Source organism: Notechis scutatus, chromosome 4 (assembly GCF_049901735.1).
Source record: "Notechis scutatus isolate UNSWTSFEM ecotype Mainland chromosome 4, rNotScu1.2, whole genome shotgun sequence".
NCBI classification, from domain to species: Eukaryota; Metazoa; Chordata; class Lepidosauria; order Squamata; family Elapidae; genus Notechis; species Notechis scutatus.
In genome coordinates, this window is record NC_142012.1 from 49,109,090 (window position 1) to 49,125,553 (window position 16,464).

General features: G+C 38.8%; 1 protein-coding gene across 2 annotated transcripts in view; it reads right to left on the bottom strand.

Moving 5' to 3' along the window:
- Positions 1-3,895: 3,895 nt before the first annotated feature.
- The window catches only part of NCAPG (non-SMC condensin I complex subunit G), a 33,992-nt gene continuing 21,423 nt past the window's right edge, over positions 3,896-16,464 (bottom strand). The window contains exons 12-21 of one of the 2 annotated variants that reach the window (XM_087963358.1): positions 16,170-16,280; positions 14,937-15,056; positions 13,068-13,277; positions 12,172-12,353; positions 11,147-11,312; positions 10,826-10,987; positions 9,010-9,178; positions 8,154-8,234; positions 6,400-6,472; positions 3,896-4,444 (exon numbers count right to left, since the gene is read on the bottom strand). In XM_087963358.1, coding sequence (XP_087819484.1) covers positions 4,333-4,444; positions 6,400-6,472; positions 8,154-8,234; positions 9,010-9,178; positions 10,826-10,987; positions 11,147-11,312; positions 12,172-12,353; positions 13,068-13,277; positions 14,937-15,056; positions 16,170-16,280 — 1,386 coding nt within the window. In that variant the 3' untranslated portion in view covers positions 3,896-4,332. The remainder of the gene's footprint in view (positions 4,445-6,399; positions 6,473-8,153; positions 8,235-9,009; positions 9,179-10,825; positions 10,988-11,146; positions 11,313-12,171; positions 12,354-13,067; positions 13,278-14,936; positions 15,057-16,169; positions 16,281-16,464) is intronic. The other variant, XM_087963359.1, reaches the window with a different exon arrangement.

The following is a 16,464-nucleotide window of genomic DNA, read 5'->3' on the forward strand; positions in this document are numbered from 1 at the left end:
AATTCCTAATAATGGGAACAGTTAAATCAGTGGAGTGGCTCACCTCCAGAAGTTGTGGATGCTTCATCACTGGAGGTTTTCAAGAAGAAACTAGACAGCCATTTGTCTGGAATGGGATGGGGTTTCCTGCTAGAAAAGACTAGAATACCTGTGAGGTCTCTTCCTGTTGTCCTAGGTTCTTTGTTCTAATTCCAAACTGATGGATTATATGCAATCATCTAAAGGGCAAAAGTTGTTGAGTTCAATTATCTGTAGAAGATTTGAACTCTACTGCAGCGTTCTGCAACCTTTCCGGGTTGTCAGCCTGACCTGGGGGGGAGAGGGGGAGAGGAGAAGGGCAGGTTTGCATATGTGCCCATGCAGAGCATTTGTGTGAGCAGCGGGCGGGTGTGGGCACTGCTCATGCAAGTGGAGCTGTGAGCACCAGTGCCTGCCGCACATGTGAGTGGGGGCTGCAGTCCACTGCTCTCACAAGTTGGACTGTGAATGCCAGTGACCGCCACTCACACAGCCCGGTTGCAAATAAGCCACAGTTCAGTAGTGGGCAACAGCCCACAGGTTGGGGACCCCTGCACTATTGAATAAGTTCTGGCTTTGCCTAATGTTTTCTAATAAAAAGGAAATTCATTCCATGGCGGTCAATGTAATTGCATTACTTTTTCTATTTCTTTGGTTGTATCATGGGCTTCAATTGTACAGTCTTATAGGCATACTATCTGATACCCCTGAATTAGCACTTGAATAACTATATATAGTTGATCTATTTTTTGACGAGGCACCCAAACAAATCAATAATAGCCAACTTACTGCTCGCTTGTTCTCCTACGAAAGTTCAGCCACATCATGGGAAAGATATGAGGCTAGTTATTGAGGTATAATCAGTAGAATTGCAAATTGAGCAATTGTCAAGCTCCAGGAAAATCAGGAGATTCAGGCAGTTCAAATGGGTATCAAGATTTATTGCAAGCTTAACCTCTCTACAAGAATCAACTCCTAACACCCATGCATGCTGGCTAAGAGTCACAGGAATTCAACTTGGATCTCTTGTGGGTACAAAGGGCTCAGCCTGCTCATCCATACAGCAATTTAATCAGATTTTAGAGTTAAAAATGCTGAGAAAATATATTATTTACTATTTATGTTTAACAAAGCAGATTGCTTAGCTCCTAAGAACCATTAAATTGACAAATTTCTTTCCTCTTTACCTATAAAACTGCATTAGAAAGATTCCCTTGAGGAAATAAAATGCAAATCTTAGGTTGGTTTTGTCCAACTTGGGTGTATTTTGGAGCATTTAGGGAGCAGGGAAGGAAAAAAGTTGGGAAACTTGTTTTCACAAGTATTCTCATTTGTGATTCTCTAGCTCCAGTGAATTGTCCAGTTTGCTGGGAGAGGATGATATATAAATACACAAACCTGTCACTTGCTATAAACCTTGTCCTTTTCTTGTGCACCTTAAGAGGTTTGAGAATCTGAACTTGCAAAAGAATTCACACCCATTACTGTCAGGATATATATACATAAGGCCAAACAAAGTCTTGATTGGAAAGTGCATTCATCTTGTTTAAACTAAAAAACTTGGTGGCATCCAGCATTGTCCCAGCCTGAATACCATCATGCAAGAAAAGCAATATGTAGGCATGAAACTATTGGAATGTGTAAGAACCCTAAAATTTAGACATTGTTACTTCAGAAACAAGCATCTAAGTTTATTGAAAATACAGGAATCAACTTTTAGCTAATCAAAGAACATTCCTGTATCAGGGATTGACTAATATTCTCTCTAGATATATCAAGCTTTAGCTTTTTCTGCTTAAAACTTAAAAATGTAAGCAAAATCGTGACTGCTGTTTAATAGGTATAGAAAGAGGCCACACTTTATTCAATCAGAAAATATTTCTAAAATAATTAAATGGCATCTGTGTACTTGATATGGTTTACTCCAGTAGGACTATGTTTCAACAAGGCTAACCTCTGTATAAGCCAATGGCATTTTATTATTATTAACAGTACAGTGGCAGTCAGAAGATTCATCTTCTATGTCTTTACAAAATGCATTTATTGAAATAGTATTCCTGGCCCTGATTGGTTTCTAAAAATGAAAATGTGAAAACTGAAATATATTTGACATAAAGAACCAAACAATCTTTGAAAATGATTATGTGCCTTAAATCTACCTGGGGAGTAAAAGCTAAGTTTCACAGCAGCATCTTTGGTCAGATGTATAGTTTTTAACCAAAAGCTCAAAAACGAAGAGAACAGTTTGAAGCTCTTCTTGCACTATTGTTTTGTACATTATATGGATTTTTTTCCTGCTAAATAAGCATTTTGATCATGAAATAACATGCTGGTTATAGTTCCATAATCATGAATATTGATCACTCACTGAAGTCTTTGCATGTAAATACAAAAAATATCTTCATTCTAAGTCCTGTATGAAGCAGAGGCTATCTTTTTAACTATGCTGTATTTTTTCTCATCTTTTTGCCTCTAGTTATATATTCTGTAGTTTAATTTTGCGCACAGATGTTAATATATTTATGTAATGTGATGTGTAAAAGTTATTAAGAAATTGAAGTTTACCTTGGTGCAGAGTTGTATAAAAATGCAGTTTGTAAAATCTTTCAGACAATAATGATCAGAATGTATGCTATGCTTTCTAAATCTTAATTTTCATTTATTGTATGAAATGTCTATCTTTTTTTTAAAATGCTGAAAGGCCACTGATTGTAAAGGAGACCCTTTTAGTCACTTAACCAGCCTTCACATTATCAACATTTTATTAAATATTGGGAAGCGGTGGTGACATTTTGTGGGAAGTTACACTACACGTAGATTAAAATGGTTGCAACCTATCTCCTTTTTCTTATCTGAATTTGTTGTTTACCATTCCAGTTGTCCAGTTTGCTTTAAAAATAAGCCATCTAGGATCTGCATCTAATCCTATATATCACTTATCAAAATGCTGTGAAAAACATGAGAATGGCAATGGAGAAAAAAGTTCAGTTGAACAAATTGGATTCATCTTAACTCCCACTTCTTGTTAGGAAGTAATTTCCAACTGAAGAAAGATGTGGATGTATTTGATTCATTATAGTCAGCTGATACAGAATACAGGGAGTCTTTGACTTATAACTGTAATCGAGGCCAAAATTAGCCTTAAGTTATGGCAGCCATTAAGGTGACTAATTTTATCATTTTTGTGGTATTGTTCAATGAACACTGCAGTCATTAAGCAAATGCATGGTCTTTAATGAATGCATTATATTCAATGGATGGTGGTGTGTTTTTTTGCTGGAAATTAAAGATAAATCTCAGAAATTGCGGTCATGTGACCATGGGATGCTACAACTGACTATAATCAAGTGAAATGAGTAACACAATTTCTCCTGGTGCACATTGTCTATGAATATGACTCATGTAGGAAATACCCAGGAACATCTCATAGCAGGTAGGTATATTCTAACAATGAAAGTAGTTTAGTACATAGAATATTAGAGTTGATGGGACCCTGAAGGTCTTCTAACTCAACCCCCTTTATATTTTCATACATGGAAAAGTAAAGGATGCTGCAAGTTTGTAAAACTACTGGCACTGCAAGACATGTTAGGACACATGATTCTGGTTCTGAGGTGCTATTAAAAGAAGCAAGGCCTATCAAGTATGAAGAGCCATAATGAATATTCATTTGCTCAGTGCAAAAAAATCAATATTCTTTATGATTAAATACATTCAGCTTTGGACAGTTTGCATCCTTCTAAACCCTCCTTACATTACTAATACTATTAGTCTTTGGTGGGAAGACACTAACATAAAATGCTTACTTTTATAATTCAAAAAGTCAGCATGCACTTTGCAATGTACTTCTGATAGTTCATAATAATACATGTGGCTGTTTTATTGATGCAGTTCTGTATTAGAATGATTTTCATTTTTAAATTCTTACAGCTAAAAGCTTCCAAACTTTTAATTGAGACGTTGGAGTTGTACAGCAATCACTTTTTTGTTGAAGTAAATTTATCTGCCATATTAAATACTATGGACAATCTACAACATTTTATTACATTTCACAAAGGACAAATTTAAAAATACGTTTACATTTTGAAAAACAAACTGATTTAACCATCCAAGACACAGCTTTCAGAGTAACAGCTTGAACTTTATATGCAATAAAAATTGGTTGAAATTAAGTATAATTCTCAAGCATCCTTAATAGGAACTATTTAAAAAAAAATAGAGACATCTTTGTATGAAATATACCACATTATAAAGATTTTATCTTTATTATGCAGCACATAAAGCAAATTTTAGTGACAAACAGATTTGGTTAACCTATTCTTTGTCTAGAAGCTTGGAGAGATCCATTTTCGTTTTTGCAAGAGCTGTTGTTTTGATTCGGCGGGATGATCTTGAATATGCCATGGAAACAGGTTGCTGAATTTCTCTGCGGAGAAAGAAAGATGTTGAGATAGGACACAGCGGTTTTTTTAAAATTAGAAGTCACCCTCCATCCGTTAGTTAGGACAACTCTTGAATTCATTAGTGTGTATGTGTATTTATGTGTACACACACACACACAGGAAATCAAGTCCTAAATTGGTTTATAGCAGTAAGTTCTGTCTAGATGGACATGCTTTTCATTGTTTTTCCGGTAATAACAACATTAGACAATTTGCTGTAGATGCTTTTGGCAATTTATTGATTGCTTAAGGTACCAGGTCTAAAAGCAGTTACTTTGATTATGTTGGTATCCAACTCTAATGAGGGACCAGGTTATATTGGATTTCTCTTAGGTTTCTTACAGCAAGATAACATATAATTATGAAACCTACAAAGTGGTTAGCTCTGCATTTTGACAACCAACTGCTCATGTTCCAATTAATTAGAGTAGCTTTATTCTGGTAAATTTAATGTCAATCTTCTCTATAACTCTGAGGAGAACATCATATCTAGGAGCTGCAAGAGGAGGATACACGAAGTTAATTAGTTACATTCAGTGTCATCTTTTCTGCAAAAAAAAAAATGGCTCTCAAGTCACTTGACAGATATACAGCTTACTCTGCAAACGCTGTAGCTGGAGAAGCTACCGGTACATATAGACCTAAAGGCGGTTTAAGTATATTGATAATCACCTGCCTGGATGTAATTCTTAGGATTTGTCTTAAGCTTAAAGTGTAACTGGATAAATAAACCAGTCTGTTCAAGCAACATTCAAGTCTTTCTTTTCCTAATTTACTCAAAATTATACATACATTTTTGTAACAACAATTCTGTCTACTCTCATTAAAAGACATTTTCTGACAACCTTTAAAATAGTAAAGAATGTGCTTGATAGTTACCAGATTGTGAGAGGTAGTTCTTTCTCCACCCCCAAAAAATGGGAATATCAAAATAGATAACAGTGGAAAGAACCCATCTCTGTATCTTTCCACTATTTAATTTTCACCTGAGCACACTTGCTTTTACTTTCCCTCCATAAGAAGTTGCCACCACCACCACTTATTCTTCCCATCAACACAGTTCCCATTCCTGCCCGCTCCAGCTGCTTTGGACATCAGCCTCCAGGGAGTCCATGTCACTATAAGAAGGATGGAAATGAGACTACAGTAGTCTATCAACTGGCAATGTTGACAGTGAGTCTCTTTCAAAAGCTTCCTTCAAGATGGATGAACTAAAGCAGGGGTGTCCAACCTTGGCAACTTTAAGACTTGTGGACTTTCAACTCCCAGAATTCCTCAGCCAGCAAAGCTGGCTGAGGAATTCTGGGAGTTGAAGTCCACAAGTCTTAAAGTTGCCAAGGTTGGACACCCCTGAACTAAAGACTTATGTTTTCCCCTGCCCGAGCTTTTTATCATGGCCAAGGGAGGAGGTCAGCCACAGGCAGTCAGTTTTAGTCCTGCATCCAGATGGCACTGAGGGGAAGAAACAATATCCAATTAAAAGTCCTATTTGATGCTACATAACATTCTTCAATAAATTAGCCCATTGCACTTTGCTATTCTACAGAAAAAAATGTATAGATATAGGTATGTATGATATGCAAATGACCAGCCAATTTAGTACTTAATGTTAGGTGCAAGAAATCAGGAACCAGGTTAGAATTCAGAAAGCACTGTGTTTATTCCATGCAACCTATACACAAGAATCTGATCTACTAATGGACATGAGTAATTGGTGCCAGGTAAGAGTCAATAGACCTCAAGGTCTCCAAGAGACTTAGGTCTCTTTTAGGGTCTCATAGAGACTCAGGCTGATGATGCATTTGACCCCCCACCCTCGGGTATAGCCTGGTCATCTACACTGAATAACCCAATATAATTTTTTAACCACAAAGAAGAAAATTGAAAGCATGTGTCTAATCCTAACAGCAAGAATTATCAGATAACTCAAGGAAATTACCTGTCACTTTCAGACCCTTTAGTTCTAGAACACCCACTTTGATGGTCAGTTTGCACTTCTATTTTTCTCAGACCTAAAGGGATACACAACGTGTACATATCAATGTTTAAAACCACAAACCTGTAATTTCTTCAGAGGTGTTCCACAAAAAGATGCACTCTAGCATTATTGTGCCAAACTAATCTTATTTCATTCTTTGACAAAGTGACTAAATTAATAGACCAGCGAAATGTTGTGGACATAGTATATTTAGTCTTTAGCAAGCCATTTCACAAAGTAGACCACAACCTACTTCTTGGCAAGCTAGAAAAATGTGTAGACAGCATCACCCCCATATGGATTTGTAACTGGCTGACAAAACTCAAAACTCAACAAGTAGTCCTTAACGGTACTACATCTATATGGAAGTAAGCAATGCGGTACCACAAGGTTCCGTCTTAGGCCCACTATTCTTTATAAATGACTTAGATGAGGGAATAGAAGGGGAACTCATCAAATTTGCAGATGACATTAAGCTGGCAGGAATAGCCAACATCCCAGAAGACAAGTTCAGGATCCAAAAAGATCTTGACAGACTTGAACAATGGGCCCTATCCAACAAAATGAAATTTAATGTGAAGAAAAGCAAAGTTTTACACCTGGGCAGGAAAAACCAAAGGTACAAGTACAGATTAGGCGAAACCTGGCTGAAAAACAGTAACTGTGAGAGGGACCTTGGAATCCTAGTGGACGATCACTTGAACATGAGTCAGCAGTGTGCAAGCAGCAGCAAAAAAAGCCAATACAATCTTTGGTTGTATAAACAGGCATAAAATCAAAATCAAGTAAAGTATTAGTACTGCTTTATAAAGCCTTAGTAAAGACACACTGGAGTACTGTAATGGTCACATTACAAACAAGATGTTGAGACTGGAAAAACTGCAAAGATCAGCTAAGATGATTAAAGGCCATGAAGACAATTAACTGGTGGGACAGCTTGCCTTCAGACATTGTGAGTACTTCATCACTGGAGGTTTTTAAGGAGACTGGACAATCACTTGTCTGAAATGATATAGGCAGGGGTGGGATTCTACCATTTGGCGAACCGGTAGTTACGGCGATGATTTGGGCCCGTCCACCTGCCCCTGCCCTATTCTGTCCTTTATTTCTGGGGGTTTCAGCTCAGCTATTTGGCGCATCACAGCAGATTGCTTTGCCTCAGTTGATTTACTCACCTGGACTGCAGCAGAAGGTAAGCTTTAGATCTGAAAAAGCAATGTTTTTCAAATGCAAAGCGCACACTCACCAAACTGGTTATTACAGTGGCTGAATCACATCCCTGGATATAAGGTCTCCTGTTTGGGGGTGGGGGGTTGGATTAGAAGATCTCCAAGGTCCCTTCCAGCTCTATTCTGATTACAATTCCCTCTACCTCCAATGAATCACCTAAGTGTCCAGTATTATTGTATGTATTGGATGTATCTCCTGAAAATGCAGGTAGTCTTCAATTTATGAACACAATTGGGACTGGAATTATTGTTGTAAGTTGGTACTCTTAGTCAAGGAGCCCATATTTCAACAAAATGCAAGGCACTGCTCTTGAAGAGAAAGCCAACATAATACAAGTCACTTCAGTAAAGTCAAAAGTAGCCCCAAAAGTATCCATGTTTTTAAGTTCAGCTTATGCATACACTCACATTTGCCCTTTCTTTAGCCAGAAAAACACTTATGAGAAAGCTTTACAAAGCAAAAGTATATTTGCTTCAGGTGATTACCTTTTGTTGATCTGTTTCTTCTAGGTCTTGACTTTACAGGTGTGTTCTCTGTGTCTTCAATAGGAGTGATTATTTTATCACCTATTTCGGACAATGTATCATCAAACAATTTGGACAAAGTTAATGCCTATGTTGCTATTCTAATCAGAGCATCTCATGCTAATTATAATGCTCCTGAGAATGGTAATACAAGTTTCTTCCTTCCACTAGCTTCTGAGACAAGGGTACCAGTCAAGGCTAAGTGAGTCATTTGAAGTTATTCCGTTATACCTCTTCTACCGTAATATCAAGAAAAACATAACATTTGCAGTCTGCACAAGTTATTCTGTTAATTAAAGTAATAGCAGCCATATTCCTAGTCAGCAACTTCAGAACAACCCCACTGAGCTCATCACTACGTGTTGACCCAGAGTGATTAATGGAGGGGCATACAAATATATGAATGAATGAATGAATCTATTCCACCTCCATTTAAACAACCTATTTCCCAAGCAACCTGAGTCAATGACACATTTCTTGAGTAAAAATGCCCCACCTCTTTAAAGGAGCATAAACAGGGCTGTGTTCAGCAAACCTGAAGGGCAAGGCTTCAGGAGAATCACTAAAGAGGGGACAGACTTGAAACAAATCTGGACTAGGGCTTTCAAGTCCTAATATTCAGGGCAACATATTAAGGCCAACATAAAAGTCATCCATGAATTCACATGATGAGGGTCATGTAAAAACTGAGTAATTCCTCCACCTCTGTAATACAACCAAAGCACACAATTCTCTTGCATACCCCATTTCCCATCCTATCTAGAGATTATGCTCTAAAGAATTAAAAAAATATAGTACAGTATGTTCTCTGTGTTACCTTCCTCATTCTGGCCAGTGGATGTACATGGTTTATTGCAGTCCAAATTGTTTTCTGCTACTTCTGCAGTGTCCTTTTCTTTTGAAACATGTCCATCAATAGGGCTTCCTTTGCTTAAGTTGTTCTTCACTTTTTCAACCATTTTTAAAGACATTTTATCTTTTACTTTCTGTAATAGAGAAGTCAAGAACAGCTTATTTAGAAGTGTACATAATGGGCATTTGTTGATTCTAGACATGTATTGGTGCTGGAATTGAATGTTGGGCTAAGACATTCATTAACAAATAGAAATGCCCATTAATCTCTCTCTACGAATAGTATATTACTGCAAATAACATGGGATAATTTTATTAATATTTGAAAACGACAGAAGTCACTTAAAACTGATTCTTGGAATCTGTGAAATACAATCAGAGACTGTTAAGAAATAAATAAGATTCCCCATTGAAGAATTTCAAGTTTTTGAAATGTGATTCTTTCGCACGGCCTTCTCAAACTGAGAGTAGCAACTGCACGGGGGAGGGGAGTTGCAAGCAAATTTGAATGGAATTGGTTGAAGCAGTTCTTGAAAAACAGCAACCCCTTTGGCCCATAGAGCTGACAGTCCAGCAACTATGGCTTGTCTCTTTCTCAACTTTGTCCCCCTGAATTTGGCAGGGATCTCTACACTATTAATCCCAAGAACCACTCCCCATTGACTCCAAAGGGTAGGCACGGGAGGAGAGTTTTCAACAGAGTGCTTGGCACTTAGGCTCATTCAGGTTCTCCTCTGCTCATTCTGACAAATTCCCCAACAGGTAGCAGGATGAGGAAGAGGAAGAGAAGATGAGGAAGATAAGAACATAGAAGGCTAACAAGACTACAGGGGTGTCCATACGGATTGGGGAGGGGCTCAAAAAGAGTCAAAGTGGACCCTGCTGTAAAACACCCAGCTCTTAAGACTCAGGCCAGAAGAAACTGAGAGCTGACACTGAAGTGAGTGCCCATTTCTTCATTTTGAACCATGGATGCATCCTATAGAAAATGACTAAATTAATTTGCACTCTTTTTCTTCCTCCATCATTCCCATTTTATCATTTATTCACATTGATGCATTATTTGAGTTTATGTGTGTCTTCCTCTTATTTCTGTGGCTGCTAGCATTATATCTGTATCTCCCAGCTTGCTCTGGATAAAAGTATTCTGCATTTTTGTATCTGAGGAAAAACCTATGTACATTTCGTGCTGGCTGCTTCCTCCCTGCTCTTGTTTTATGAACCACCAAGCTGACTTCCTTCCAGTTTGTGAAACTTCCCCATTTTGTCACTTATTCAAGTTTCTGAGGGAGAACTTCCAATTTTCTCTAGAGGGCTATGGATTCTCTAAGTGCAACATCCAGTTTTGGCAATCTAGGCTGATGAAATGTGGAATGAGAACAGGATTTTTGTTTTGAATTTTTTTAAATCATATTTTTAAGGGGAGGGAGAGATCATTTTAAATTTCCCAGGGTGTTCTGGCTGGTGACTTCCATTGTGACATCCAACATATTGATAAATGAACTTCAAACAAATTTATTATTTTACAGGATCGTGGTACCACAATGTTTGATAAACCCTGGCTTCAGGGTTTTTCCAAGAGGAACTTAGAAGATAAGGAAACCTGGTGGCCAAAGGAGGATAATAATTTTTAAGTCTTGGTTTTTGGAGAATGGAGACGTTAAATTTTAGAGGGCAAATATTGTTTCTTCTCACACACTCTAAGACATGTCTCAGAAATTTTACAAGAAACCCACTAAATCTGTGTTTATGTGTCTATGTATCATTAGGTTATGACTTACCACAAGAATATCCTCAAATAAATCCATGAGGTCATTTGTAAAATCCTTACTGAATTCTAAGGAACAGAGAGCTTTTGCGTATATCCGGACATCTGGCGCACTTGGATCCGTCAAAATTTCATTGCATATTTTTAGTGCTAAATTATCATGAACTGTCAGACCCTGAAAAAGCCATTACAATATGGTAATTGTCCAAGTATAAATTGTCCACAATTTCAACAAAAGCATTACTACAAGGGGCAGGAGGCTTTAACCCAGATTTTGAGGGCTTTCTAATCTCAGATCAAACAAAACAACCTCCTCACATACAATTCACCCTACCTGGCAGTTCTGAAAACGTTGATTCAATCCACTGGGCCTTGTTAGATCCACCAGAAGTTCAGCAACGTTAGCTACATCGACCTCTGACAATGGTGATGAAGCCGGAGCATTAAATAATATTTGCAACGTTGGAAGAAAGGTTTCTTCAAAACATTCCTGATTGGTTCTGCATTTTTAAAATGTAACACGTGAGGCCTTAACACAACATCAAATGTACCCAACTGCATCAATTTTCCAACTAACGTAAGAAAAACCAATTCTATGTCCAGATGAAAAAATAAGGTCTCTTGAGAAAGTGGCATCAGATGCAAACGACAGCAAACAGCAAAAAGATAGTCCAATATTCTAATCTTACTGTGGGTCCTTCTGCTTTTTTATAGCATATGGTATACAGATACCTATTAACAACCTTACAAACTAAATCACAGAAGTATCTGGACGATAAGATTGATGTATACCCAGTAAAAAAATCAACAAAGATTATTTTTAAGAAAACATAGAGCAAATCACATGCTTAAGCAGTTGTTATTATTCAAATACAAAAAAACTCACAATACTTTTTTTTCCCAATTAAGTTCACTTTGAGCTATTTAAATTACAGGTAGTCCTCATCTTACAACCACAACTGAGCCCAAAACTTTTGCTGCTAAGCCAGACAGTTAAGTGAATTTTGCCCTATTTTACGACCTTTCTTGCCACAGTTAAGTGAATCACTGCAGTTGTTAAGTTAGTAACACTGAATTTGGCTTCCCCGTTGACTTTGCTTGTTAGAAGTTGGTAAAAGGTGATCCCGTGACCCCAGGACACTACAACTGTCATAAATACGAGTCAGTTACCAAGTGTCTGAATTTTGATCACAACCATGGGGGTGCTGCAATGGTTGTTTAAGTGTGAAAAATGGTCGTGTCACTTTTTTTAGTGCCATGGTAACTCTGAACAATCACTAAATGAACTGTTGTAAGTCAAGGATGACCTGCATAGAAAAAGAAACTGCACACAGACATACACATCTATACAGACTATACCTATTTGAATATGCAAATAAAGGGAAAAAAACTCCTAGGGCATGTCGGAGACGTGTATCCTCTTCAGTCACTGGATTATACCACAACAAAACCAGTCGAGAAAGAAGCTTAGCACTGATTAGCCGGCCGGAAAATATGAGCTTCACCAGTCCCTCGGCAGCCTCAGTTCTGAGTTCTGAGAACTGGAGAAGAGATTGACATAAGTGTATTCCAGCCATTATTCCACAGGAAATTGGAGCTGTAACATCTACCCTAAGTTTCATTCTGCAAGATTGCATTTACAGATAGTCCTCAACTTACAGCCACAACTGAGCCCCAAAATTTCCATGGCTAAGGCAAGGCAATTGTTAAGTGGGTTTTGCTCCCTTTTACAACCTTTTTGCCACAATTGTTACGTGAATCGCTGCAGTTGTTAAATGAATCATGTGGTCATTAGGCAAACCTGGCTTCCCCCGTTGACTATGCTTGTTGGAAGCGAGATGAGAAGGTCACAAGTGGCAATCACCTGCCCGCCCCCCCCCCCAGGACGCTGCAGCTGTCATAAATACATGCCAATTGATAAGAGCCCAAATTGTGATCATATGGCCATGGGGACGTTACAATTTAAGTATGAAAACTAGTCATAAGTCACTTTTTCAATGCAGTTATACCTCTGAATGGTCACTAGACGTTGTTAATCCGAAGCAATAAAAAAAGCTCTTTCTCATGACTATTTCAACATGTCTCTCATCAGGTGAGTGATGTATAACTGATATTGTTAGCATTCCTAGCTTTTTTTCATGCATTATTTATATTGCTAGTACCAGTCAGGGAAACATTATGCTCAAATTTTCTCTTTATATTCTTCCAAACATCAAATTAAAATTTACATCCATATTTGCTAGTTTCAATCATACCTCACTATCTAGAAACCCAGAAAGAAGCTGAAGAAGATTGTGAGTGGTAGCTGTTTCTTCTTCCGTTTCCTTAGTTTTCTCACTCTCGTTTTCTTCATTTCCACTTTGAACTTTTCTGTCTTTGAATGGTTCTATTCCAAATATCATTACCTGGTCAAACAGTGCCTTTAAAGCACTCAATTTTACCTTCATTTCATCAATTTGCAATACCTGAATAGGATTAGAAAGACCAAACAGGGCTTGTGAATTTATATAATTTAAACCAGGGGTTTCCAACCTTGGCAACTTTAAGACTTGTGGACTTCAACTCCCAGAATTCCTCAGCCAGCAAAGCTGGCTGAGGAATTCTGGGAGTTGAAGTCCACAAGTCTTAAAGTTGCTAAGGTTGGAGACCCCTGATTTTAAACTATAATTCATTGGTTGAGCCATTAAAAAAAACAACCTCATTTTGACTCTTGCCTTTTCTCGGACTCTTTAAAGCAGTTCCAAATTTTGCTATAAATTTGAAGTTGACAAATAGCCTTCTCAAAATCTGCATGTTCCTTCAAACATGTAATCAAGACAGAAGCAAAATTTCTGGTGAAATGTAAAAATTGAAGATAGAAACTGAAGCAAGGGACTTCTGAGACACAGGAGCTTCTTATGTCTTTAAATACTCCACCCAGAGCCTCTCAAACTGGCCCAGAACTGGGCAGGCAGCATTTGGTCATACTGCCAAGAAATGTTTGCGGCAGCGTTTGAGTATCTGGAAGGTTATTTCAGAATAGAAATTGGAAGTTTTATCTTTCTTCTTCCAATCCCATCCTTAGCCCCCTCCCCACGTTTTTCAGTTGTTCTCCAATCAACCCCTTCTACTAATGCCTCTGCAGCCTCAAACTGGTCAAGGAAACAAGTCACAGCCCCAACCCTAGGAAACTACTCTGCCCTATCTTACATCCTCCAAAAGAATACCCTTCTACCATGGATATAGGACAGGTGTCTCCAAACTTGACAACTTTTAAGACTTGTGGACTTCAGCTCCCAATATTCAATTCTGGGGAGTTAAAGTCCACAAGTCTTAAAGTTGCCAAATTTGGAGAATCCTGATGTAGGACAATGGAAAGATATGTTTTCAATGTTTCAACAACATTCAGTACATCAGGCCTTGAATAGATGCTGATATTACAATTGAAAAGTATGAGTTTTCCTGCACAGGATTTATTTTAAACAGAATGTGAAAGTGGGAAGATAGGAAATGAAGACCACAGCTGTTTGCAGCAATATGGAATGACAGCATGTTGGCCGTCCAGATTTGCCTTCTTTTTAGTTAGAATTTCCACTTCCCAGTTATAATTCCCAGCAAGATCACTACATAGAACTTGTGGCCAATTGTAAATGGCAAATGTTTTCTACAAGCAGGCTATTCTTCTGCAGCCCACCCATCCACTTGCCCTCTTAGTATGGTATAAAGCAACACTGGACCTCCTTTAAAATTCCAGGATGCCAACATAGTGGCTCCCATCTACTTGCGAGACAGACTTCTCAATCCAGGGAGGGAAGAAGTATGGGAAAGAGAAATTACGATAGATTATTTGGAGTGTTACTTAATAGGTTTTAAAGATTCTGGTACATCAGACTCTCCTAGCAACAAAGATCTTTCCAAGGTGCTAATGTTTTGCTTAGTTTGCCAGCATTGCAGGGCCTGACACTGAACTTGAAAGCCAACCAAATCAATTTAGGCCTACTGAAAGCAAAGTGGAGTTTCTCTGGGGCCCCTTCACACATTTTCCTACTCTTTTGGACTCAAGAATACCTGTTGCAACAGGAACGCTTCTTCCTCAGGGTTCCCAAAGTCTATCAGACATCTCATGAGAATTGAAACCTACTTACCTGCAACAGCAAAGTGAGGTGCTGACTTGCAAATTCCTTGCTCTGAAGGCCACAGCAGCCCAAGCACAGCACTGCCATGTTTCGCACAGCAGGATGGATATTAGTAATTCCTGGAATTATCTAGAAGAACAAACACAGTAAGAAGTGTTGGTCAGAAGAGAACCCTGTAGCTACTTCTTTGCTAAGATATCTTGGTAACCGAAGAGACCAGAGTAACCACAGGGAATGTTTAAAAAGCCAGGATGGAGGGCCAAGTTATTTAATCTCCCCATGAGGATGCTTTTGCAAACAAAAAAAGCATGAACTGATTTTAACAAATGCTCACACTGGTGGTCAAGTAGAAAAATGGCTTGCTCGGATTTGTTTGAAAGAACGATATAAGAAAAGGACACAATCTAAATTCATAAATGGAAAAATAGTGAATCTCTAACTGATATAAATATTTCTTTGGTACAAATAAGGGTGGGAGATTCCCAAACCACGTTGCCGGGAACTGCCCAGAAACTAAAATTGATTCGAAGTGCAATCCAATGGAGGGCTGAAGTAAAAAAGCTGTGTGAGGTGCCTGCAAGGTGAAATCCTATCTAATTCAAACAAATTCAGTTTTGGTCCTTACAGGCATATTCCCCTCTGGAAAAAAAATTGGGGCCGGCCAAAAGAGACCCCCCCCACCGCGCGCCAAGAAATCGCTGCCCAGCTCTTTTCCTGCCACTCAGCGGCCTCCTCTCGCACCGCCCGCCCGCCCGCCGCTCGCCCCGGGCTCCGCTCAGGTATCTGGCTGGGGCTGTCAGGAGTTGCTACCGCCGGCGCGGCTCAGGCGGCTCCAGTCCCGCGTTGCCTCGGGAAGGAAAGGCAAAACCAGGAGCCGCTGCTGCCGTTGCAAAGCGCCGCCGCGGCTCTTCCTTTTGCCTTTCCCTTCCTGAGGCAACGCAGGACTGGAGCCACGCAGAGCCATGCCAGCGGTAGCAACTCCTGACTCGGGGCCTCCGAGGGGAGGGGAAGGAGGAGAAGAAGGGGGAGGAAAGGGGGGGGCGATTCCCAAAAAAATCGGAATTCCGATTTTAATCGGAAGAATATCATGTCTGTCCTTAGCTGTCTTTTGTGGATATACATGCACAATAGAATGCAGAACGAGGATACCTACCTGAGACAGAAAAAAGTATTTGAGACCACATAAACATGCTCCTCACAGATCTTATATATTGTGATACATATCATAAGGTTGTCACATACCAGGGATTCAATTATTCCATCCAATGTAGGTCCTAACCCTTTGGAAAGTGAGACCTGCTTCAGAAGTTGATTGCACATCATCAAACACTTCAGAAGTGTTTCTGGATCACTCTTTTAAAATAAAAGCATCATAGTTTAGTTCAGGATTTTTGTCTGCCCAAATATCTATGCTGCTTTCTAGTAACCAATAAAAAAAGTGAGCAGCATTCAACAGAACTAACAATTTGTTTCTATAGTAAATCAAGCAAAATTTGATCCTATATTTATCATTGACTGAAGAAGTCTGCTTCAGATT